This window comes from Chlorocebus sabaeus, chromosome 21, assembly GCF_047675955.1.
Source record: "Chlorocebus sabaeus isolate Y175 chromosome 21, mChlSab1.0.hap1, whole genome shotgun sequence".
Classification (NCBI taxonomy): Eukaryota; Metazoa; Chordata; class Mammalia; order Primates; family Cercopithecidae; genus Chlorocebus; species Chlorocebus sabaeus.
The window spans coordinates 50,401,731-50,429,569 of NC_132924.1; the positions used below are offsets into that span (position 1 = coordinate 50,401,731).

At 36.0% G+C, this 27,839-nt stretch overlaps 1 protein-coding gene across 1 annotated transcript in view; it reads left to right on the forward strand.

Annotated features, from left to right (window-relative positions):
- Positions 1-27,839, forward strand: part of THSD7A (thrombospondin type 1 domain containing 7A) — a 486,308-nt gene that overhangs the window by 388,438 nt on the left and 70,031 nt on the right. The window contains exons 12-13 of the mRNA XM_007982032.3: positions 13,355-13,549; positions 15,094-15,357. Of these exons, the coding sequence (XP_007980223.3) occupies positions 13,355-13,549; positions 15,094-15,357 (459 nt within the window). The remainder of the gene's footprint in view (positions 1-13,354; positions 13,550-15,093; positions 15,358-27,839) is intronic.

The window sequence follows — 27,839 nt, forward strand, 5'->3', positions numbered from 1 at the left end:
AGGAAACAAAAGTTTTAGTCTCCGTTCTTTTACTTATACAATGTGTCTTACTCATCCCTTCAGTTTTCTGGACCTCAGTTTATTTAGATTAAAAAAAGAGGGGTTTGGACCAACTGCTGTTTTAGGATTATTTGAATTTTCATAGTAGACGCACAAACAATACCCAGAGCTCAAAATGTGAAACAAAATTAGGTAAAGCAGATGAAAGCCGTATTTTTGTAAAACACCACTGGAGGAAATGCAAGATACAGTAGATGCAACACAAGTGTGAAAACAGCCTCAGTTCCAAACGATGACGTACAAGCTGCACAGCCTTGGATGACTCATTTCCTCCCTTTAAGGCTAAGAACACAAAAGTCTTACAGCAGTTGGCACATGTTGTCTTCATTAAATGTTCATTTCTTCCCTCTTCCTGTTTGTTCATAACCCAAGTGAATGTATGCATATGGGCCTTTTGGGTTTTGACACACAATCTGCACAAAAACTATTTTTTCTATGATTACCAGCAACCTTTGCATTTCCAAATCGGAAAACTGTTCATTCTTCATCCTGGGTGGCCACCTTGTATTGAATACTTGTTACCCACTCCCTCTGTGATAAAAGGGTCTTTAGCGTCTTCAGTGTGTGACTTTCTCCTATCTTTCTGATTGTTCCATTTTTGATTTCCTATTACTGGTGTCTCTTTCTCCGCCTGTACTTACATAGTGCTTCCTAATCTTGGCATACTTGTCAAACAACTTGCTGTACCTCAGCAATCTTATCCATTTTCAGGATATCTGGGAAGTGAAAGTTGCATTATAGCAAGTGATATCTTCATAAATATATTTAGAACAATCCCTTTAACTTCCATATGAAGGCAGTCTTTTTATTGCCTTAGTGGATGAAAGACTGATTTTTCATACAGCTTATATTTCTATAGAAACATGAAATGGAGAAAATTAAGAGTGTAGAAGTATCTTTTACTAATTGCAAGAAGACAAAATTTTCTTCCTTTGATGGTCATGGCTGTTTTCAGAACTCCAGATTATTAACCTGCCAAGTTCTTGCTATTTTCATCTTTGTCCTTACTGATGTGGTCAGAGACTTAAATTTAAAAATGAGCTTGTGTTATTTTTTTCTTTGTAATCTCAATTTTAATAGGAAATACATATTTAATATTATTACAAGTGTCATCATGCTGCAATTTGAACATTTTGAAACATAGATAATTAAAATAATAAATGAATATAATTCATCCATTGAGGAAAGTCATAGCTAACATTTATGATGTAAAATAAACTTACTTGCTATATTAATTATATAACTTATTATTTTACAAATATGCTTTGCATCACTTTTGAATCCCTATAATCTACCCGATTATTGCGTTCCAACACAAAATTATAAAATGTATAATGGAATCAAATAAAATACATGTCATAGTTTGAGGAAAAAATCATTGTGAAGTGTAGACTTCAATAACATTTTATGAGGGAATATATTTACCAGTACTAACAAAGGAAGAAAGAACCAAATAAAATAGAACTATGTGGGTAAAATTGAATTATTATTATTACGTCTTTGTAGTTCATGCACATTTTACTTGCATATAACTTGAAATGCTATTTACTTAAAGAAATGTAATAAAATTCATTGAGAATATATAAATAGGATTCTCTGAGGATTTAGTCTGCAAAAAAAAAAGGACAAAAGGAAGAAAGGAAGGAAGGAAAGGAAGGAAGGAGAAAAGGAAGGAGTGAAGAAGGAGGAGACAGAAAAACATATGTTCTAACTCCATTTGGCAAAAGTAGAACTCTTGTGTTCTTATGAGGTAAACCTTTTTTTCAAGTGTCCAAATTCCTAAAACATCCAAATCAAGAATTCAAAATAAAATGAATTACAAAAATGAAAACTATTAAATTTCATGTCATTAAAAACAAAACTGCCCTATTTGGTCAAGGTGTACTATCATGTTGTAAGTACGGTGTTGTCATTAAAAGTTCCATGGCATCACAATGGCCATGTTCAAAAGAAAGGACAGAGAGGTGCAGATTGTAACAGTTTGTGATGATACGGAGATTGTGAGCATTCTTAACTTGACATGCTTGGCAGGTAACTGTTTTAGAATGCTGAATTGGAAAACACAAATATATATTAAATATATTTCTTATAACATATGCATTTTATCTCATTCTCTTATCTCTAAAACAGAAGGAAAAAATATTTATAAAATGACGAAGGTAAATCAAGAGAAAGAGAAAAGTTTCCGTGGACTTGTGCTATTTTTTATGACAAAAAATAATTCTATGGTAAACATTGAAACAATCAACAAAGACTGTAGAGAAGCTACTCTCTGTCCCCTCTAGCATATCAGAATTTATCATTTCAATTACTCATTCCACTGTTACTGCATTCAGAAGACTGTAGAAAAAGCTATAAATGTTAGGAAAGAATGAAGATCTTTAAACCAGAGAGCTTCCATTTTTTAGGGAAATTAGATCACTGTTAATGCCACCTAACAAGTAACAATTAAAAGCTGAAACTTATCAATTGCAAAGCCAGTCATTTGAAGCTGAAGAATGAGGAAAGACTTAAAGTATGGGTTGTGACTTGACTTGTACCGTAATATTAGAAGTAGAGAGGATAAAAGAATACAAAATAAGATCAATTCTATAAGCTAAGTGTTTGAGGTAAGAAAAACAAAAACATTAAATGTGTTCACAGAAAAGTAGGTGGATTGTGCTCTGAGGATGTGATCTGGAGCCTGGGGTGATTTTGTGGAAGGCTATCAATGTCAAGATCAGTATTTTAGACCTTGTTCAATAAGTGGTATGAGCAAGGACCTGATGAAAGCAGTGTTTTATCTGTCAGCGTGTACAGAATAAATTAGAAAGATAAGACACTTGGGCCTGAATGCCAGCTAGTATGCTGCTGTAGCAATGCAAGGTTGAAGTCATAGGAACAACAGTAATATAAATAGGCAAAAATAAATAAATTGTGGACATATGATAGAGGGAAATATTTTTGGGACTTAGTAGCAGACAATAGAAGAGAGGTAAAAATAAAAGAGTCGAAGTTGATCATATGATTATTTAAGTCCAACATTTTTAGTGTAAGAATAGTTTCATTGGTGAAAATTCTACGTCTAAAAGTAGAGCTAATTTTGGAAAGTGTATTTTATACATTTTATATGTGAGGCCATGGCAGGATTAGCCAAGTGGAAATAACCAGGTATGCACTTGAAATGTAGAAACATAGTTGTAGAGATAGCGTAGGAAGGAAAATGGAAATTTGGGTAACATTTCCATAGAGTGAACTGCTGAAGTTATAAAAAAGCTAAGACTCTAAAATGCAACTTGTATTATATATATGAGTAAAAGCGATTATACCTTATCATTAATAGATTACTTTTTTCTCTAAAAAGTTTGCATTTGTAGATTCTTTAAGCATTTCTTTTAAAGAATTTAACTTAAATGTTATTAACTTTAAATTATTGTGTCCTTGTACTCCCACTTGAGTAATATCATGTAACTAAGATATGAGATAGCTAACTTTACCATTGTCTGATTCTAGAGATAGAAATGTTTACTGCATGGCTCTTATCAGTCTATTTGTCCATACCAGGAGCCAGCAAATTATATGGCCTGTGAGCCAAATCCGGCCCGCAGCCTGTTTTTTGTAATTAGTTTTATCGGAACACAGCCACAGCCACTTTTTTACATATTGCCTATGGCTGCTTTCATGATACAAGGCAAAATTGAGTAGTTGTGACAGACCATATGGCCTACAAAGCCAAAAACATGTACCATGTAGTCTTTTATGGAAAAAAATTGCTGACCCTTGATCTAAACCCAAAAACCATGTGACCAATGATGTAGTCATAACTTCTAATAATACTGAATAGTCGTTACCCAATAGGATCAGAAAATCCCTGGAATTTATCTTGTCACTTGGGAAGATGTATACAAATTCAATTCAGCAATAAAAGAAACATTTTATAGTTATAAAAGTAACAGATTTTAAAGACTGGGACGATAGTAAAATATCTGCCTTTAAGGATGAAATTGCAGCATTCTTTTTGGGGGAGGTTAGGAATAAAATGTTGACTCTTAAGAACTTTAGTGGTAAAAAAAAATAAAATTAAAAAGGGACTAAAGGTGAAACCAGAAAATACATGGGCTATGGAAGACAAGAGAGAAAAATATTCCAGGCCTCAAAATTCCTTTGTCTAGAACATGATAAATTATACCCAAAAGTTGGATATTTAGAGTTAATTTACTAAGTACACATAGAAAAGAGAGAATGTGTGTCTCATATAATATGTATCATTCAGCACAACACTTAAAAGTTTACGTATTATGATTCAGTTCTTCTCCAATGTCTAGAACCTTCCATATTAATAGAAAAATATAACACAAATTCCTTTTTATCACCTTAGTAGCCACACCTCCTAGGCCCACACCTACTTTTAACCACCTGTTAACAATAAAATAAAGTGGCCTTTATAGACAGACTTTCTTTTTTACTATTAATACTATTAATAGCAGAATTTTTCCAGTTGGAGGAACTATCTGTGATGACATGTTTCAAAAGATTTGGGAAGCAATTATGTTCCTAGAGTCTCTTTAAAAATTGTAAACTGTTAACTACTTATAATCTCAGCACTGACATTCACTCTAAAGCAAATTTGTGAGAATCATCCTTATTCAGAAATGAGTTAAAATAACACAGGAATAAGAATATAGAGAGTCTCTTCTGATCAAGTAAATGCAGTCTTGATAAAAATCTATATTTTTTTATGTCAAAACTATATGAAAAGTTTTTCTGGTCTGTTATATTAGAGTACAAAGTGCTTTAAAAGAAAATTTATATATTCCTGGAAGTTTGAAAAGCATATAGGAATTTTTTATTTATGACCCAATTCCTTTACATTTAAAACGAAAAGTGACATAATGGTGAAGCAGAATTTTATATCAATTATTCCCAGAATCACCAGTAATTTTTGCCCTATCTCTAAATTGGATTAGCTACTCTGCTACATAATGAGTATTTTCTTTAAGTTTATCAAGTGTTTCTGTAGAAACATTAGAAATCTTTTATAAAACAAATGCTTAAAATGTATTGATAGTTTTATCAGGCTTCTTGGGCTTCTATAACAAAACACTTTAGATCAAGTAGCTTAAACAAAAATTTATTTCTCACAGTTCTGGTGCATGTGAAAGTCAAGGTGCCAGCCAATTTGGTTCCTGGCAAAGGCCTATTTCCTGATTTGCAAACAGCCATCTTCTCGCTGTGTCTTTACATGGCAGAGAAGGAACAAGGCAGAGAGAGAAAGCAAGGGGGGTGAGTGAGAGAGAAAATGCACTCAGGTCTCATCTGAGAAGGGCACTAATCCCATCATAAGAACTTCACACTCATGACCTCATCTTCAAATACCACCATCACGTTGACGACTTCAACATGTGGATTTGAGGGAGACACAACTCAGTATATGGCAGTAGTGCAGGATTCATACTTTTAAATAAAATTCCTATCAACTTAGTGTAGAGAGCTGTATGTGTGTTAATATTATGCTCTTTCAGAAAGCTGTGGAAACAGGTAACTCAGATTTCTAAAAACCAATCCAAACTTTTTGAATATAATTCAATATAATACATTCTCTCATAAAATAAATATTTATTGAATGCATGCTACATATTTCACATTGCCTTCATGGTACTAGGCCCAGCCTCTTGAGATATTAAAAATGTATAACAAATAGATTCAGTTAACTTAGTATGGTAGAAAATATACTATATGTATACATGACTTGGGTTACAAGTCATAAGAATACATTGGTAGTGTATATACACAATAATCTCTGAAGAATTGGAAAAAAAAAAAAGATATAACCACTGATAGGGCATAGTGAAAGAGAAACAGCATTTAAATATAGGATGACTCAACCAAAAAGGCAAGAAGTAAAATCTTTATGTTTAAGAACCGCTCAGACCAGTCTGCCTAGGGTTCCTGTGAGTGAGTTAGAGGAAAGGGGAAAGGATAGTTTTTGTTTGTTTGTTTGTTTTCATTAAAAAATGAGAAGTAGTGAAGGATTTTTACAAGACTTTGGGTATTGAGAATGTTATATTCCAGGAAATTTTGTATAATGGCATAAGAACTAAAAAGAGAGGAAAAAGAAATTTTTAAAGAAGACATTGACAGGATTTGGCAACTTTAAAACTTGAATCATTCTTAAATCTCATATGGAAATTTTAAAGGATCTTAGAAATAGGCATCTTCCCTATAAAATTGTCAATAAAAGAGGAATGCAAGTAACATGAAATATGGCCATATTTCATTTTAACTTTTAAGTGAATAGACAGTTTATATTTTCTTCATGCTATTCGAGTCACTAGTGTATAAATTTTAATAGAACTATAACCTCCACTGTCTTTTCTCTCTGTTCATATTTATACAGTTCAGATGATATTTAGAAGGCTAAATTATTGGTCAGTGGCTACATAATTGAAACCTAGCCATAATAACTATAGATAGAATTGCCATTAAATTTGCATTAGAAATAAAATATATGGCCATAATGTCAATTTTGGATGCTTTGTTCTTTTCTTTACAACTGCCCTAAGAAACAATGTCAGTAACTACTTCTTAAATGTGTATCATTCCAGTGTTTATTACTTTGTGACATGTTTCTACCAAGAGTAGAATTTTTAAAAGTTGCAAAGATTCAAGGTAGACATATCATATAAATGACTGCAAATTTGCTCTTGCTCAATCTCCATGTTGATCATCATGCCAAGTGTACTTGCTGTAGATTAGATGGAACTAGGGTTAATATTTTCCAGGATCTACCCTAACTAGCCTAATCAAGCAGCCCCTCTGTTTTCTTGCCTGCCGAGGAACACCTGTTGAAATGTCACTGGTCACTAAGATCTGACATCACTCTCTTTTTTTTTTTTTTTTTTTTGAGACAGAGTCTTGCTTTGTTGCCCAGGCTGGAGTGCAGTGGCACGATCTAGTCTCACTGCAAGCTCTGCCTCCTGGGTTCACTCCATTCTCCTGCCTCAGCCTCCCGAGTGGCTGGGACTACAGGCGCCTGCCACCACACCCAGCTAATTTTTTGTATTTTTAGTAGAGTCGAGGTTTCACCGTGTTAGCCAGGATGGTCTCGATCTCCTGACCTCATGATCCGCCACCTCGGTCTCCCAATGTGCTGGGATTACAGGCGTGAGCCACCGCGCCCGGCCTGACATCAGTCTCTTTAGATGAAAGCCAACATAATTTGGATGCATTCTCAAATCTAGACCACAAAAAAGAAAAATACTTCAATAATATACCTTGCATAGGAGACGCCCTCCTGGCCTTAGGAGTCCTCACCCTGTGTCACTTATTGGTTAAAAAACATTATAAAAGGAAAGTCTTTAAAAAAAAAAAAAAAAAAGATAAAAGAAAAAGTTCTAATTCTCCCCTATTAAACCTAAATGTGGAATGTGCAATATGATAATTTAACTACATTTTATGCTCTTATTTTTTGTGAACAAATATGCTTAAGTTTCATGGTTTAATCTATATTGATGGGCTTTGCATCTCCCTTTGCTGAAAACTCTGACCCACTTTGTTCTTTTTTTTAAGATTACATTTTAGAGGCATTATTGAGGTTAGACTCATAATATCTGGGCCAGTTTATCCTGGCAGGGCACATTTATCTGTTAATTGTCAAAAGAGAGTTCTGTAATAGAAATAAAAAGAAGTAGAAAAAGAACTAGGTAGGAAAGAGAGAAGGAGCTTGTTTTAAGGAAATTTTATACAGACATAATTTTTAATCTCTTTTTTGACTGATGTATTTATTAGTTATTACCCAGGTTTTATACTCTTCAATTATGTATACTATTATTTAAAACTTCTAGAATTATTTATATTTTAAAATGTTTATCTCTAACTTCCTATGAATATTAGCATCCTCATTAATTTGGGGTTTTGGGTTTCGTTTTATATCTCTCTGGGAGATCTGTCACAAAATGCTTATTAACATTTGCCATTTTTTAAATAGTAACTCAAAATAAGCTTGGCACCGTGCTGGGTCTGTGATTTTTCTTGGATGCTCCATGTGTTGTGATGCAGTTAGTTAACCCTTCCCAGATCCCAACTGGGGATCTTAGCCAACCTCAGTCTGAGCTACTCCACTGGGAACTGATCATTATTTCCTAGTAAGTTCTCATCCTACTATTCTCATGTATATTATAAGCATCAGTGAGACTAGGGATCATTGGTAACTATTTAGGATCAATAAAAAATGAAAGTACATTTCTTTCCATTGTGCCAGGGCTACATTCACAGATTGTAATTAGGAACTATAATTTGACAAACTTGTCAGTGAAAATCTCTTTTACACAGAGAAAGACCAGGATCATTATATCTACCTAGTAAACAACTGGAACCCTCTTGCATTATTTATAGGTTTGATCTTATTTCTAAACACAATTAGGTCTCTTAGTAACTAGTTCACACTCACATTAAGCTTTTTTGTCTTCATTTCTACATGATTCATTCTTGCTATTGCCATTTTTTTCATAAAACCATAGGAAAAAAATCATTCATCTAATTACTCAATGAGCTGATCATGTTCTGTCTGTAACGCTACCCAGACACTAGTGTAGTGGTATAAACCAATTTCATATTGTTCAGCTTAATAAATAAGGTCACAGAGCTCTTTGAAGCAGTAGCTATGTATAATCCAACAGCTTTCACTGCACTAAGGCATTGATCCTATTCTGTTTCCTGTAATGAACTTCTATGTGCCCATTTTGGATCAGGCAATTTATTTCACTCTGATTATTCAAACAAAATGAGTGCATGGCCTTACAGGCCGAAGGGTAATTCACTGACCAATAGAACACCCTCTTCTTGTGAAACCTGAATAATAAGGAAATTGCATTCCTCTTCAAAAATGAAGATGAGCAATTACATTCAGAATTCCATTTGATGTGCTTCAGAGCTGCATCAGGAGCCTTCCATTGACGCATTCATGTATGCATAACACAGATATCCACGTCCTCTTAGCTCAGCCAGTGTTATCTATTCCTTTTCAGTCTATGAACCTTTATTATTTTTCTCTTTAAAACATAGCTTGAAACTCAATTTACATGAAAACATTCTACAATTAACTTATTCAACTTACTAATCTTTTTAATTTAAATTTGAGGGAATTTTCAAAGATACACAAAAGTAGAGGGACTAATATAATGAGTACTAGCAATGTAGTAGTCATCATTTACTCAGTTTCAGCGGTTTTTAACATGTTGCTATTCTTGATCTTCTGTCCACACACTTAAAAAGAATTTTGCTGGAGTATTTTAAAGCAACTTCCAAGTGAGATATATATCATCCATAAATACTTGAGCATTTTAAACACAACAACAGCATTATTATTACATAAAACAAAATTAGCAATTCTTTCAAACTAGTATTTTTATATAATAAGTTTTCTCCGTTGTCTCAAAAATGTTTATGCATAGTTTGTTTAAACTGAGGTTCCAAAAGGTCTCCACATTGCATTTGTTTCATGTATTTCTTAGGTCACTTGTAATCTAACAACAGTTCTAGCTCCCTTTTTCATAGCATTTATTTGTTGAAGAAACTTCTCTTATTTATCTTTACAGCATTTTCCCAATATTGATGGGCTAAACTTACTTAACCTTGATTCATATGTAATCCATAAATCTGTCATATTGATTCTTCCCGTGCTTTCAGTCTGCCAGGAGCAGCCTGTCCTATATCACTTAAATAAAACTTGCTGTGCTTTATATAAATACAATAAATAAATGAAGTAAATGGCTATAATCAACAGAGTTAAATACAGAATTTTACTTTAAAATAATCATTTTGATTTTTGCTGATCTCACTGAGAAGCTTTCATGGTAAATTATCTGTAGGGTAACATGATGTTTGTCCCATCTTGCTAACAAGTCTTCAGCTCAAAGGAGAACTTGTGTAATCATTAGATATGACATATACATGCTTCACCTATAAATACAGATACAGATTGTCTGGGTATATGTAGTTTTCTGGTGTGCTAAGAAACTACGCTCTTAGGATGATCCATCTTTTCTACTGTTCAAATCACCCTGTTTTCAGTGTTTTAGAAATGATTTTTAAGATTTATAAAGTTGAGAGACCAGATGGTTTCCTTTCCAAACATTTATATTTTCTTCACCCTAATATCAGGAAATTCATTTCAGATTGCATTTCTGTGTTTGAATTGTTGTGTTTCCTCTAAGTCAGAATACAAACAAGTTGAGATGTAGGATAAGTTTTCAATATATTGTATGGATTGTGCTGTTGCTACTTGTTTGGATAACATTGTATGAGTAATTTATTCCAAAAGTACACTGTCTAAAATCTCAAATAAGGAGTGTAAAGTGCAGAGTGGGTTTCTGAGAATAGCTATGGGAATTTTACACATTTTTTTTTCTTTTCAACTAGCTGTAGTACTTGAGATTTTATGTAGTGCAGATATATGGGGAAAAGGGATTCCAGTTTATGTGAATAATAGCTGCACAAAATAAATTGTTTCTGGAATTGTATAGGTAGTAGTGTTATTTCATTTTGTTTTTAGTGTCACATAACAAGCTAATGGTTGGAGCAATTCTCAAACAAAATTTGTAAGAAAGACACTTAAGAGAGAACCTAAGTCAGTTTCATCTAATTTCTCAAAATATTTATATTGAAGTCTGTTTCAAAGAGCCAAATGGAATGAGTAGGTAAAAGTAGTCTCATTTCAAATAACCCAAATTTAGTTTGGTAATTTTTAGTTTTCTTTTAGTTACAAACGGTGAAACCCTCTTCACAGCTTACGATTCTCAGATGATCAGATGTCTTATTTTCCAAATGTATCATTCTTGAGACTCCTGTATGTCCTGATTAGTAAAAAGTTTAATATCTTTCTCTTTATCAATTATTTCTTTTGAGTATCTGTGGGGAAACTTTGTCCATGAACCATTGGCACTTACTGAGTTTAAAGTATTCAAAAAGGTCAATCCTGCTTCCAAATGGCAGGTATAGAAAGAACTTCAAAATCACATCAGTTCATTTATATCCTGCATCTTGAGGATTTCTCCTACCCCATGTTACAGATGATGTTCTTCTAAACTATATGGATGTTCTTTTTTATCTATTTCCTGTACAAATTTCTATCATGCCCTTCCTTTGAACTCCAAGTTTAGAACTCTTTTAGCTCATAAAATGTTCAGCCGTTGTTTCCCAAAGCTTGATGTGGTACCAGGGCGATTAGGTACCAAAAGATTTTCTGTCTCAGCCATATATGTTTGCCAGAACCCTTCCTGTACCTTGAATACTCAAGCTAGTGGCTTTCAAACTTGAATCTGCATAAGGATCACCTAAGCATCTTGAAAAAAATGCATATTCCTTGACCTCATAACAGATATTTCATTATTTGGATTGGTCCAGATTATGAAACTTTTGGGTCCAGCATTCTAGGTGTTTCTGAAGCAGGTGAAAATACATTACCTACTAGAGCAGTAGTTCTCATATAGCTTGGATAATTAAATCATCAGAAAGCTCAAAAAGTGTCCTAATTCCCAGGACCCTAACCTCAACCAGGGAAATCAGAGCATTAGAGTTTAGCAAGGGCTTAGGTATTTTCCAAAAGTTATCCAGGGGATTATAATCCACAGCCAGACATGAGAACCACTATTTTAAACTGCTATGATAAACATATAGCATCAGATACATCCTCCCTCAATGGGGTAGATTCTCTTTGAGACACTTAATGTTTTTTGTTTTTTTTTTTTTCTGTCATCTAACCTTCATCAAGGCCAACATTGTTCACCCTACCAGGATTTTCATATTTTTAAAAATTTAGGGGCCCTGTTCTTTTCTTACAAATTGGCCTTTCCAGAGTCATGTGTACTAAATGAAAAGCACATCTAAAGCTAAGAAATAGAGAAGTGCATCCACATTTGAACAATTTTGAAGAGCCTTTTATGTTAGGCCTGAAGCAGTTGCATTAAGTTGTGTTCAACTACACAGAGAAAATCTTGCCTTGCTAAAATTGCTAGTTATGTCCATTTACACACTCTATTACAAAGTCCTGCACTCCTAGGCATTAGGTTTTAGTACATAGATCCAGACAGTGTTGTCTAACCTGAGGCCCTCTATGCCCTCACTGTAATTTAAGGTCAAAAATGTCAGCCTCCTTCACCTTGATTTCATGGTGATGGAATCCTGAACAGGGCAGAGATCAGCGGCAGTTTCAGCCTATACTACAAACCTGAAAAAGCCATGTAAATCAATCTGAATGAGGCCATTTAAGATAATTCAATGAAGACAACTTTAGGACCAAGGTTTAAATGTTTCATCTGCCTCCTCAGTAAGTGAGTTGTTTTTAAAACCAATGGGAAGGAAATGGCATAGGGAGAAAGTGGACTTTAAATATACTTGCTCTTTTTCTTTAAGACTTGTTACCATAAAGCAATCATTCATATATATATATATATGTGTGTGTGTGTGTGTGTATATATATGTTCAATAAGTAAAAATATTATTTCTTATTTTGTCAGTAGAACAATATCATAGGAGAAATAATTTGTATGAATTTAAACTTTGATTTTTTAAAATTTATATGTAATTATAGAAATACAAATTTTAACATAATAAATGAAGATTATTAAACATTTTTAAGTGCAAGGTTGATGTTTGTGAATGTGAAGAACTTGTAGAAAGAGGAGATGGAGGACTTTGACATTGCCTATCCATTAATCATTCCAACCCTTGCTAATAAACTTGCAATGTAATACAACGAACACACTTTCCATGCCAATGCAGTTTCAAGGTAAGTTCTATAAACACACCCTCCTGACCCCAAACCCCAACCTACCAACCAGTTTGCTGCCACTAAAACACATCTATATAGGAATTCTAGTGTGTCCAATGATACAAAACAATATTAGATATACCTAGTGCCTTCCAGTCCCTCTCCAAACATCCTATGCTCAACATAAACTATTATCAGAATCCATGTATGATTTGTCTTACATTCTTACAAGTTTATTTCTAAATATACCCTAAATGTGACTTCAGTTGAAACCCTGAATACATATAAGTAAAACTGCTAAATGCTAAGTGTGCATCTGTGTCCACTTTTCTGTGCCACAAAAATCACTCAGGGTTATGTGTTATTAAAAAAATACAAAACAAATTTAATGGCTACTGTGACTATTAGAAACACTCCTATAAGATTTCTACTGTAAGTAAGGAATTACTAGAGGCTTTCTCTGACTGCTTAACCAAATGTTAGGTTAGCTTCTAAGTTATAGAGTAGTTAACATTTGAATTTAACAGCATTATGCTTTTCTTTTAGCCATTACTTGTCGCAAGCAAGATGGAGGACAGGCTGGAATCCATGAGTGCCTACAGTATGCAGGCCCTGTGCCAGCCCTTACCCAAGCCTGCCAGATCCCCTGCCAGGATGACTGTCAATTGACCAGCTGGTCCAAGTTTTCTTCATGCAATGGAGACTGCGGTGCAGTTAGGACCAGAAAGCGCACTCTTGTTGGTAAGAATAATTGGGATGCCAAAGCCAGTACATGTCAAAGCAGAGAAACACAATACAAGTCAGACTAAGAGAGTTCTGACAGGTGCTGGAGAGGATGTGGAGAAATAGGAACACTTTTACACTGTTGGTGGGATTGTAAACTAGTTCAACCATTATGGAAAACAGTATGGCGATTCCTCAAGGACCTAGAACTAGATGTACCATATGACCCAGCCATCCCATTACTGGGTATATACCCAAAGGATTATAAATTATGCTGCTATAAAGACACATGCACACGTATGTTTATCGCAGCACTATTCACAATAGCAAAGACTTGGAATCAACCCAAATGTCCATCAGTGACAGATTGGATTAAGAAAATGTGGCACATATACACCATGGAATACTATGCAGCCATAAAAAAGGATGAGTTTGTGTCCTTTGTAGGGACATGGATGCAGCTGGAAACCATCATTCTTAGCAAACTATCACAAGAACAGAAAACCAAACACCGCATGTTCTCACTCATAGGTGGGAACTGAACAATGAGATCACTTGGACTCGGGAAGGGGAACATCACACACCGGGGCCTATCATGGGGAGGGGGGAGGGGGTAGGGATTGCATTGGGAGTTATACCTGATGTAAATGACGAGTTGATGGGTGCAGCACACCAACATGGCACAAGTATACATATGTAACAAACCTGTACGTTATGCACTTGTACCCTACAACTTAAAGTATAATAATAATAAATAAATTTTAAAAAAAAAATAATATACCAATGGATTCAGATGTGTATTTTAAATTCAGTTGGCAGTGATAAAAGCATTATGTACTTCTAGTAGGAAGAAAAGGAAGCCTTGAAAATTGAACTCTGACTCCCTATATAATAGGCAGTAGATTATTTTCTGGTGTCGACATGATCTTTTAGTGGACTGCCTACAGACTGTGAAGTGTTTGGAGCAAAGTTTTTGGGGGACTTTATTAACCCATTCTCACTGTCAAAGCCTCAGATTATCCTTTCTCACCTAGAAGGGGGAATTTAGTCTGTATCTGAAAACTGTATTTTAAACCGTAGTAATGACTGAAAGCAGGAATATAATGAGCAAGAGCAGGAGCCATCATGCTGAACTAAAGCTTGGTGCATTTGAAATATTGCCAATGGCAAAAGAAAGCTAAAAATATTGGTGCTAGTAGACTATTCAGAATTGAAGTTAAAAAATGAACCACCTATATAATGAAGACTGTCAAAAACTATATTACACAGTTTATGAAGGTGAGAGATAAATATATGTAATTATCTGCAGTATAATTTAAAAGTATGTGAAAAAGAATGTTCTGAAAGGATAATACAAATTTTACTACGCAAAGTACCCAATACTAACGAAAGCCTATATAGAAAACACTGTAGAGTGAGAAAATATAATCGATTTATAGGCTAGTGTTAAACATGGTTAAAAATGGAGAAAAGGAAATTAGGAAAGTAGGAAATGTAGGGATGTGTGAAATTAATGATGGTATTTTCCAATTTAAATTGGCTTGGTTGTTTCTCTTCCACAGGAAAAAGTAAAAAGAAGGAAAAATGTAAAAATTCCCATGTGTATCCCCTGATTGAGACTCAGTATTGTCCTTGTGACAAATATAATGCACAGCCTGTGGGGAACTGGTCAGACTGTATTTTACCAGAGGGAAAAGTGGAAGTGTTGCTGGGGATGAAAGTACAAGGAGACATCAAGGAATGCGGACAAGGATATCGTTACCAAGCAATGGCATGCTACGATCAAAATGGCAGGCTTGTGGAAACATCCAGATGTAACAGCCATGGTAATTCAATCTTTATAGTTATATATTTGCTATCTTTGGGAGTGTGGATAGAAAATGCACATGCATTATAGTAGAATGGAAGTGAAGGTTTACAGAAGTATATTCTAAATCAAATTCTATGAAGCATAACACTACACATATATCATTTATATGTAACAGGAGGTTCAATGGCATTGCCTCATTGTCCAGAAGTTGGCAACTTAAGTCCCAAAGATGGTGACAGGAAGCCTGATGGGGCCCACATCTTACAAAGGGTAGGCAAAAACCAGTGCCAGAAAGGTCCCCCAGAGCTTATCAACAGCCTGTACATTGAACACACCCAACAATCCCCAACAAGTCTGTACAGAAAGGGAATAAGGAGGAAATAAGATTTGAATCAGTTTGAGATTTAAACAGACTTTTAACAACCAAACTGGAAAGATTTGCAATGTGCTCAAAATGTTATTAAGCGTCAGAGAAGATGGAAACTAGTAACTAATGAAAACGCAAATGTTTCTTCTCCATTGAATTCAGATTGGCGCACGCACGCGCGCGCGCACACACACACACCAGAAAAAAAAAAAGAAAAAGAAAAATGTGCATACTCCTAGGAAACTGTGTCACTTTTGTTTTCTAAGCCAAAAAAGTAAAAAATGCAGCGATAATAATTGTGTTGCCAAAAGGTTGTGAACAGTGCCATCTTTGACCAGAATATATTTAATCTTAATATAGGCAGTATTAAGCAATTTTCACTGTTATTGTTTTATTTTAATACAGTTGTCTTTTTATAATGGAATGAAAGAAGTTTACAGAGGAGCAGCCTGAAACACAGATACCACATACTTGCAAACACTGGACGATGATCTCTTACTTACTTGATAGAAGTGACCAAGGAAGGATGAGTTAAATTGCTAGGAGCGTGATACATGACAGTTATCCTCCAACCTTGCTGAAATATTAATAACTCTTGCTATTGGAATGGTGCTGCTCCAGTTTTATTATATGGTTCAGAAAACAACAGTAATAAAAACCATCTCACATTTATAAACCATCAAGGCGTCATGGTGACATATTTACTGAAATCTCTTAAACATCTCCGCATATATATATATCCCTATATATCTACATATTTATATATATATATATATGTATGTATATGTGGCAGACAACTGTGCCCCTTTCATTTTTTTAATTATACTTTAAGTTCTGGGATACATGTGCAGAACGTGCAGGTTTGTGACATAGGTATATGCATACCATGGTGATTTGCTGCACCCATCAACCCGTCATCTACATTAGGTATTTCTCCTAATGCTATCCCTCCCCTTGTCCCCCATCCCCTGAGAGGCCCCAGTGTGTGATATTCCCCTCCCTGTGTCCGTGTGTTCTTATTGCTCAACTCTCACTGATGAGTGAGAACATGTGGAGTTTGGTTTTCTGTTCTTGTGTTACTTTGCTGAGAATGATTGTTTCCAGCTTCATCCATTTTATGGTGTATATGTGCCACATTTTCTTTATCCTGTCTATCATTGATGGGCATTTGGGTTGGTTCCAAGTCTTTGGTATTGTGAATAGTGCCACAATAAACATATGTGTGTTTGTGTCTTTATAGTAGAATGATTTATAATCCTTTGGGTATATACCCAGTAATAGGATTGCTGGGTCAAATGGTACTTCTAGTTCTAGATCCTTGAGGAATCACCACATTGTCTACCACAGTGGTTGAACTAATTTATGCTCCCACCAACAGTGTAAAAGTGTTCCTATTTCTCCACATCCTCTCCAGAATCTGTTGTTTCCTGACTTTTTAATGATTGCCATTCTAACTGGTGTGAGATGGTATCTCACTGTGGTTTTGATTTGCATTTCTCTAATGGCCAGTGATGATGAGCTTTTTTTCATGTTTGTTGGCTGCATAAGTGTCTTCTTTTGAGAAGTGCCTGTTCATATCCTTCACCCACTTTTTGATGGGGTTGTTTTTTTCTTCTAAATTTCTTTAAGTTCTGCCTACAAAGAAGTTTCTAAAAGTCTTGTCCTTTTGTTGTTACTTTATCACAGTTCCTATTGTATCGAAGTCTAGTGATATGCAAAGAAATGATAAATGTTTGAGGTGATGGGTATCTCAGTTATCCTGATTTAATCATTACAATAGTATGCATGTACTCTGTAATATCACATGTTCATCGTAAATATGTATAATATTACCATCTTAACTATCTCTAAGTGTATCATTCAGTAGTGTTAAGTACATTCACATTGTTGGGTAATCAATCTCCAGAAACTTTTTATTAAAAAACAAATTTTATTGTGTATATTTAAGGTTAAAAAAAAAGTTTAATGATGTGAACCCCAAAAACTCCACAATATTGAAGCTCTAGATATAAGTATTTTTCAGGTTAATATACGTGCATTGCTGAGTTGAAGATTAGTACATGCCTTGAGAACAATAACTATAAAAGTAAAGGGAACTTAATATTTATAATTGGTGTACTTTGAGAAACATCTGAGAGTAATTGAATATTTTATTTATATCAAATAACATAAGTGTTATAAATTAGATACCAAGAAAAATCTAAATTCCCTTTCTACTTTGAGGTGATAATGTAGAAAACTGTAATTAGCCATTACAATATAAAATAGAAGATCACTTTTAAAATGTGTTTATTTTGGAATGCAGCATGTAAGTGTTTGCTCACATTTTAACTTGTTATGCATAGTGAATCACTAAAATAATCATTTAACATTACCTGTGAACTTCCAGAATAACATTCATATTTTCTCACTTTTGCCTTGATCTGTTAATTAGATGCATGAAACCATCAGCAAGTCACTTCAGTCAATCTTATGTTTAGAAAAATCTTTTAAAATCTTCTGTGACTCTCACAGAAATGTTTGATCCCTTCAAAAAAGTAAAACAAAAACAATTGAAATTGGCCAAAGGCAGTATACGTTTCTTATTTTAGTATTGTCAACTCACAGCATGAAGAATACAGTACTGTATTTTAGAGAAAGGCACTTATAGAAAAATAATGAATCCATGATGACATTGACTTCATGGGGATTCTGAAAGGATCTAAGAAAGATCCTTAATGAAGTGAATGGTTCTAGCTTAGTTCTTCTGCATGTCCTGCATCATTCCTTTCTCAATCTGGTATCTGATGGGATGTCCAATGGATATTTTAGTGTTTACTAACATAATTACTCGAAGTAAAGCTTTGAGAAATTGAATCTCTAATGCCTGATTTCTTTGGGAATTCCTACTTTCCTTAAATATGTTCTGCAAATTCTAGTGTTTGTGGAATGTTACAACTTTGCCACTCTATCCCAGTCATCCCCTAATTATAATCTCTATGACAACTGCATTCTTCCAGTCAAATCAGCTTTCTAGATGGATGGTTATTAAGTGGCTCTGGAGAAAAAAGTATCTTCTTGCTTTCAATTTAAACATAAAATTGATCCCCATGTGTGTGCAGTGCAATGACAATCCCCTGTTCAATAGTGTCCTTGGGGTATTTCTGTTTAATCATTGTTGTCTATCTGTGGATCATATTACCAGTTATTATATTCATAAACCAGTTTGACTTTCACCAGTTTAATTATATTATTTTAGGCTGTTTCCCACTAGGTCACTTTTTTTAAATTTTTTAAACTTGAGGCAGAATTCTGTTATTTTTGAACTTCCATGTAACGATAGACTCTGTGCTGAAAAGTGATATAACTGCATTGCCAAAATCAGATATTAAAGTATACTTTGGAGGTGGAGCAAGATGGCCAAATAGGAACAGCTCCGGTCTCCAGCTCCCAGCATGAGTGACACAGAAGACCAGTGATTTCTGCATGTTCAACTGAGGTACTGGGTTCATCTCACTAGGGAGTGCCGGGCAATTGGTGTGGGTCAGCTGCTGCAGCCCGACCAGTGAGAGCATCGCCTCACCTGGGAAGTGCAAGGGGGAGGAGAATCCCTTTTCCTAGCCAGGGGAACTGAGACACACAACACCTGGAAAATCAGGTAACTCCCACCCTAATGCTGAGCTTTACCAAGGGTCTTAGCAAATGGCACACCAGGAGATTATATCCCACACCTGGTCGGAAGGGTCCCACACCCACAGAGCCTCCCTCATTGCTAGCACAGCAGTCTGCAATCTAACTGCAAGGCAGCAGCGAGGCTGGGGGAGGGGCGCCCACCATTGCTGAGGCTTAAGTAGGTAAACAAAGCCACTGAGAAGCTCGAACTGGGTGGAGTCCACAGCAGCTTAAGGAGGCCTGCCTGTCTCTGTAGACTCCACCTCTGGGGACAGGGCACAGCTAAACAAAAAGCAGCAGAAACCTCTGCAGATGCAAACAACCGTGTCTGACAGCTTTGAAGAGAGCAGTGGATCTCCCAACATGGAGGTTGAGATCTGAGAACGGACAGACTGCCTGGTCCAGTGGGTCTCTGAACCCTAAGTAGCCTAACTGGGAGACATCCCCCACTAGGTGCAGACTGACACCCCACACCTCACACCGTGGGGTACACCCCTGAGACGAAGCTTCCAAAGTAAGAATCAGACAGGAACGCTCGCTGTTCAGCAATATTCTATCTTCTGCAGCCTCTGCTGCTGATAATCAGGCAAAAAGGGTCTGGAGTGGACCTCAAGCAATCTCCAACAGACCTACAGCTGAGGGTTCTGACTGTTAGAAGAAAAACTAACAAACAGGAAGGACACCCACACCAAAACCCCATCAGTACATCATCAAAGACCAAAGGCAGATAAAACCACAAAGATGGGGAAAAAGCAGGGCAGAAAAGTTGGAAATTCAAAAAATAAGAGCGCATCTCCCCCTCCAAAGGAACACAACTCATCACCAGCAACAGATCAAAGCTGGATGGAGAATGACTTTGACAAGTTGAGAGAAGAAGGCTTCAGTCCATCAAACTTCTCAGAGCTAAAGGAGGAATTACATACCCAGAGCAAAGAAACTAAAAATCTTGAAAAAAGAATGGAAGAAAAGATAACCAGAATAATCAATGCAGAGAAGGCCATAAATGAACTGACAGAGATAAAAACCATGACACAAGAAATACGTGACAAATGCACAAGCTTCAGTAACCGACTCGATCAACTGGAAGAAAGTATCAGCGATTGAGGATCAAATGAATGAAATGAAGCGAGAAGAGAAGTCTAAAGAAAAAAGAGGAAAAAGCAATGAACAAAGCCTGCAAGAAGTATGAGATTATGTAAAAAGACCAAATCTACGTCTGATTGGGGTGCCTGAAAGTGAGGAAGAAAATGGAACCAAGTTGGAAAACACTCTTCAGGATATCATCCAGGAGAACTTCCCCAACCTAGTAGGGCAGGCCAACATTCAAATTCAGGAAATACACAGAACGCCACAAAGATACTCCTCAAGAAGAACAACTCCAAGACACATAATTGCCAGATTGATCAAAGTTGAAATGAAGGAAAAAATCTTAAGGGCAGCCAGAGAGAAAGGTCGGGTTACCCACAAAGGGAAGCCAGTCAGACTAACAGCAGATCTCTGAGCAGAAACTCTCCAAGCCAGAAGAGAGTGGGAGCCAATATTCAACATTCTTAAAGAATTTTAAACCCAGAATTTCATATCCAGCCAAACTAAGTTTCATAAGTGAAGGAGAAAGAAAATCCTTTACAGACAAACAAATACTTAGAGATTTTGTCACCACCAGGCCTGCCCTACAAGAGACCCTGAAGGAAGCACTAAACATGGAAAGGAACAACCGGTACCAGCCATTGCAAAAACATGCCAAAATGTAAAGACCACCGATGCTAGGAAGAAACTGCATCAACCAACGAGCAAAATAACCAGCTAATATCACAATGACAGGATCAAGTTCACACATAACATTATTAACCTCAAATGTAAATGGACTAAATGGCCCAATTAAAAGACACAGACTGGCAAATTGGATAAAGAGTTAAGACCCATCAGTTTACTGTACTCAGGAGACCCATCTCACATGCAGAGACATACATAGGCTCAAAATAAAGGGATGGAGGAAGATCTACCAAGCATATGGCGAACAAAGAAAAGCAGGGGTTGCCATCTGATAAAACAGACTTTAAACCATCAAAGATCAAAAGGGACAAAGAAGGCCATTACATAATGGTAAAGGGATCAATTCAACAGGAAGAGCTCACTATCCTAAATATATATGCACCCAATACAGGAGCACCCAGATTCATAAAGCAAGTCCTTAGAGACTCACAAAGAGACTTAGACTCCCACACAATTATAATGGGAGACTTCAACACCCCACTGTCAACATTAGACAGATCAACAAGACAGAAAGTTAACAAGGATATCCAGGAATTGAACTCAACTCTGCACCAAGCGGACCTAATAGACATCTACAGAAGTCTCCACCTCAGATCAACAGAATATACATTCTTCTCAGCACCACATCGCACTTGTTCCAAAATTGACCACATAATTGGAAGTAAAGTACTCCTCAGCAAATGTACAAGAACAGAAATTATAACAAACTCTCTCAGAACACAGTGAACTCAAACTAGAACTCAGGACTAAGAAATTCACTCAAAACCGCTCAACTACATGGAAACTGAATAACCTGCTCCTGAATGACTACTGGGTACATAACGAAATGAAGGCAGAAATAAAGATGTTCTTTGAAACCAATGAGAACAAAGATACAACATACTGGAATCTCTGGAACACATTTAAAGCAGTGTGTAGAGGGAAATTTATAGCACTAAATGCCCACAAGAGAAAGCTGGAGATGTAAAAATTGACACTCAAACATCACAATTGAAAGAACTAGAGAAGCAAGAGCAAACATATTCAAAAGCTAGCAGAAGGCAAGAAATAACTAAGATCAGAGCAGAACTGAAGGAGATAGAGACACAAAAAACCCTCCAAAAAATCAATGAATGCAGGAGTTGGTTTTTTGAAAAGATCAACAAAATTGATAGACTGCTAGCAAGATGAATAAAGAAGAAAAGAGAGAAGAATCAAATAGATGCAATAAAAAATGACAAAGGGGATCTCACCACCAACCCCACAGAAATACAAACTACCATCAGAGAATACTATAAACGCTTCTATGCAAAAAAAACTAGAAAATCTAGAAGAAATGGATAATTTCCTGGACACTTACACTCTTCCAAGACTAAACCAGGAAGAAGTAGAACCCCTGAATAGACCAATAGCAGGCTCTAAAATTGAGGCAATAATTAATAGCCTACCAACCAAAAAAAGTCCAGGACCAGATGGATTCACAGCTGAATTCTACCAGAGGTACAAGGAGGAGCTGGTACCATTCCTTCTGAAACTATTCTGATCACTAGAAAAAGAGGGCATCCTCCCTAACTCATTTTATGAGGCCAACATCATCCTGATACCAAAGCCTGGCAGAGACACAACAAAAAAAGAGAATTTTAGACCAATATCCCTGATGAACATCGATGCAAAAATCCTCAATAAAATACTGGCAAACCGAATCTAGCAGCACATCAAAAAGCTTATCCACCATGATCAAGTGGGCTTCATCCCTGGGATGCAAGGCTGGTTCAATATACGCAAATCAATAAACGTAATCCAGCATATAAACAGAACCAAAGACAAAAACCACATGATTATCTCAATAGATGCGGAAAAGGCCTTTGACAAAATTCAACAGCCCTTCATGCTAAAAACTCTCAATAAATTCGGTATTGATGGAATGTATCTCAAAATAATAAGAGCTATTTTTGACAAACCCACAGTCAATATCATACTGAATGGGCAAAAACTGGAAGCATTCCTTTTGAAAACTGGCACAAGACAGGGATGCCCTCTCTCATCTCTCCTATTCAACATAGTGTTGGAAGTTCTGGCTAGGGCAATCAGGCAAGAGAAAGAAATCAAGGGTATTCAGTTAGGAAAAGAAGAAGTCAAATTGTCCCTGTTTGCAGATGACATGATTGTATATTTAGAAAACCCCATCATCTCAGCCCAAAATCTCCTTAAGCTGATAAGCAACTTCAGCAAAGTCTCAGGATACAAAATTAATGTGCAAAAATCACAAGCATTCTTATACACCAGTAATAGAGAGCCAAATCATGAATGAACTTCCATTCACAATTGCTTCAAAGAGAATAAAATACCTAGGAATACAACTTACAAGGGACGTAAACGACCTCTTCAACGAGAACTACAAACCACTGCTCAGTGAAATAAAAGAGGACACAAACAAATGGAAGAACATACCATGCTCATGGATAGGAAGAATCAATATTGTGAAAATGGTCCTACTGCCCAAGGTAATTTATAGATTCAATGCCATCCCCATCAAACTACCAATGAGTTTCTTCACAGAATTGGAAAAAACTGCTTCAAAGTTCATATGGAACCAAAAAAGAGCCTGCGTTGCCAAGACAATCCTAAGCCAAAAGAACAAAGCTGGAGGCATCACGCTACCTGACTTCAAACTATACTACAAGGCTACAGTAACCAAAACAGCATGGTACTGGTACTAAAACAGAGATATAGACCAATGGAACAGAACAGAGTTCTCAGAAATAATACCAAACATCTACAGCCATCTGATCTTTGACAAACCTGAGAAAAACAAGAAATGGGGAAAGGATTCCCTATTTAATAAATGGTGTTGGGAAAATTGGCTAACCATAAGTAGAAAGCTGAAACTGGATCCTTTCCTTACTCCTTATATGAAAATTAATTCAAGATGGATTAGAGACTTAAATGTTAGACCTAATACCATAAAAACCCTAGAAGAAAACCTAGGTAATACCATTCAGGACATAGGCATGGGCAAGGACTTCATGTCTAAAACAACAAAAGCAACGGCAACAAAAGCCAAAATTGACAAATTGGATCTAATTAAACTAAAGAGTTTCTGCACAGCAAAAGAAACTACCATCAGAGTGGATAGGCAACCTACAGAATGGGAGAAAATTTTTGCAATCTACTCATCTGACAAAGGGCTAATATCCAGAACCTACAAAGAACTCAAACTTACAAGAAAAAAACAACCCCATCAAAAAGTGGTCAAAGGATATGAACAGACATTTCTCAAAAGAAGACATGCATACAGCCAACAGACACATGAAAAAATGCTCATCATCACTGATCATCAGAGAAATGCAAATCAAAACCACAATGAGATACCATCTCACACCAGTTAGAATGGCGATCATTAAAAAGTCAGGAAACAACAGGTGCTGGAGAGGATGTGGAGAAATAGGAACACTTTTACACTGTTGGTGGGATTGTAAACTAGTTCAACCATTATGGAAAACAGTATGGCGATTCCTCAAGGATCTAGAACTAGAAGTACCATATGACCCAGCCATCCCATTACTGGGTATATACCCAAAGGATTATAAATAATGCTTCTATAAAGACACATGCACACATATGTTTATTGTGGCACTATTCACAATAGCAAAGACTTGGAATCAACCCAAATGTCCATCAGTGACAGACTGGATTAAGAAAATGTGGCACATATACACCATGGAATACTATGCAGCCATAAAAAAGGATGAGTTTGTGTCCTTTGTAGGGACATGGATGCAGCTGGAAACCATCATTCTTAGCAAACTATCGCAAGAACAGAAAACCAAACACTGCATGTTCTCACTCATAGGTGGGAACTGAACAATGAGATCACTTGGACTCTGGAAGGGGAACATCACACACCGGGGCCTATTATAGGGAGGGGGGAAGGGGGAGGGATGACATTGGGAGTTATACCTGATGTAAATGACGAGACGATGTGTGCTGAGGAGTTGATGGGTGCAGCATACCAACATGGCACAAGTATACATATGTAACAAACCTGCACATTGTGCACATGTACCCTAGAACTTAAAGTATAATAATAATAATAAAATAATAATAAAGTATACTTTGGGAGCCACATAAATGTTCATCCATCCTGATGCATGGTATTAAATATAGCAACTGCATAAATGATGATATATAAACACATTTATGGCTTATCTGCAGTAAAAAACATAATACAAATTTTGTATATTCACTCTTGGTATGATATCTTGGAAGGTGTCACTATAGCAACAGTTTTTTAGCAGGTTTTTTTTTTAAATTATACTTTTGAGTTCTGGGATAAGTGTGCAGAACGTGCAGGTTTGTTACATAGGTATACACGTGCCATGGTGGTTTGTTATACCCATCAACCTATCATCTACATTAGGTATTTCTCCTAATGCTATCCCTCCCCTAGCCCCCCACCCCCCACGACAGGCCCCAGTGTGTGATGTTCCCCTCCCATCTGTCCATGTGTTCTCATTGTCCAACTCCCACTTATGAGTGAGAACACACAGTGTTTGGTTTTCTGTTCCTGTGTTAGTTTGCTGAGGATGATTGTTTCATCAACCAATATCTTAGAGGAATCTTGTGATGAATAAAAAATATGTAATTTGATTTTTGAGTGATTTAAAATTGTTGCTATCCTCTCAAGGAAATAAGAGATGACAGCAACAATTTGATGATTGATTTATTAGAAATGTATTGAGAGCTTAACTACACAGTACTAGGTACTTCTCAAGTTAATATCTTCAAAATGTTACAAAACAAAGGGCAGAATATCTGGAACTTTTTTATTATATCATTTAATCTTCATATTTTAAAGAATCTTAGAGGTAGCCCAGCTTATGCAAGGTATGTATATACAAGATTTCTATTTAAATAGAAAGGATAGAATGGTACTGTGCCACCCCTCAGCTTGATCCAGTGCTCCGAAATCCCTTTATCCTGCTGTACATTTTACATTTCTAAAGTGTGTATCATCTTATAACATACTATATAATTTACTTACTTACGTTTCTTGTTTATTCTTTATCTCCCATTCAAGAATAGAGATTGATGAGGATATCTTAGACTATTTTATTCACTGATATATCCTGAGTACCTAGAACAGTAGGTGCTCAACAAAATTTGTAGAATAAATGGACAAATGAAAAGCTGGATAGAATGATTTTTTTCCAGATAAAGAGTTACTACCTACTGGAGTTGCAGTGGTTTCTGTAGTTTGGGATGACCGTGGCAATTTCTTAAAATAAGACAGTAATGAATTTTGCTGCATTAATTGACTTTTTCATTCACTAAAGAGTTCTCTGTTGCATGCAGTGTTGTTTGATAGCATTTTACCCACCATGGAACTTCTTTCAAAACTGGCGTATATCCTCTCAAACCGTACGACTGCTTTATCAACTACATTTATGTAATATTCTAAATTCTTTGTTGTCATTTCAACAATTGTCACAGCATCTTCACCTGGAGCAGATTCCATCTTAAGAAATTACTTTCTTTGCTCACCTATTGAGAAGCAATTCCTCATCTGTTCAAGTTTTATCATGAGATTGCAGCAATCCAGTCATATCTTCAGACCCCTCTTCTAATTCTAGTTCTCTTGCTGTTTCTACCACATCTGCAATTACTCTCTCCACTGAAGTCTTGAGCCCCCTCAAAGTCATCCATGAGAACCAACTTCATTCAAACTCCTGTTAAGGTATATATTATGACCTCCTTCCATGAATCATGAATGTTCTTAATGGCATCTAGGTTGGTGAATCCTTTCCAGAGGTTTTCAGTGTACTTTGCCTGGATCCATTGGAGGAATAACTATGGCAAGTATAGTCTTACAAAATGTATTTCTTAAATAATAAGACTTGTAACTCAAAATTACTCTTTGGCCCATGTGCTGCAGAATAGATATTGTTTTAGCAGGCATCCAAACAACATTCATCTCCTTGTACATCTCCATCAGAGCTCTTAGATGACTACATGCATTGTCAATAAGCACTAATATTTTGAAATATTTTTTCTGAGCAGTAGGTCTCAGCGGTGGGCTTAAAATACTCGGTAAACTATGCTATAAGCAGATGCACTATCATCCAGGGTTTGTTGTTTCATTATTGAGCACAAGCAGAGTAGATTTAGTTTGATTCTTAAGGGCTCTAGGATTTTCAGAATGGTAAATGGGCTTGAAGTCACCAACTACATTAACCCCTAACAAGAGAGTCAACCTGGCCCTTGAAGCTTTGAAGCCAGCCATTGACTTTTCCTCTTTAGCTATGAAAGTTCTACATGTTGTTGTCTTCTAATAGGAGGCTGTTTCATCTACACTGAAAAATCTGTTGCTTAGTGTAGTCATCTTAATCTATTACCTTAGCTCTATATTTGAGATAACCTGCTTCAGCTTCTATATCAGCACTTGCTGCTTTACTTTGAACTTTTATGTTATAGATAGCTTCTTTCCTTAAATCCAAACCAACCTCTGCTAGCTTGCAATGTTTTTTTATGCAGCTTTCTCACCTTGCTCAGCTTCCATAGAGCTGAAGATAGGATCTTGCTTAATTAGGCTTTGGTTTAAAGGAGTGTTCTGACTGGTTTGGTATTCTATCTAGACCACTGAAACTTTCTGCATATCAGCAGTAACAGTCTAGCACTTTATTATTTGTGTGTTCACTGGAGCAGTACTTTCAATTTCCTTCAAGAAG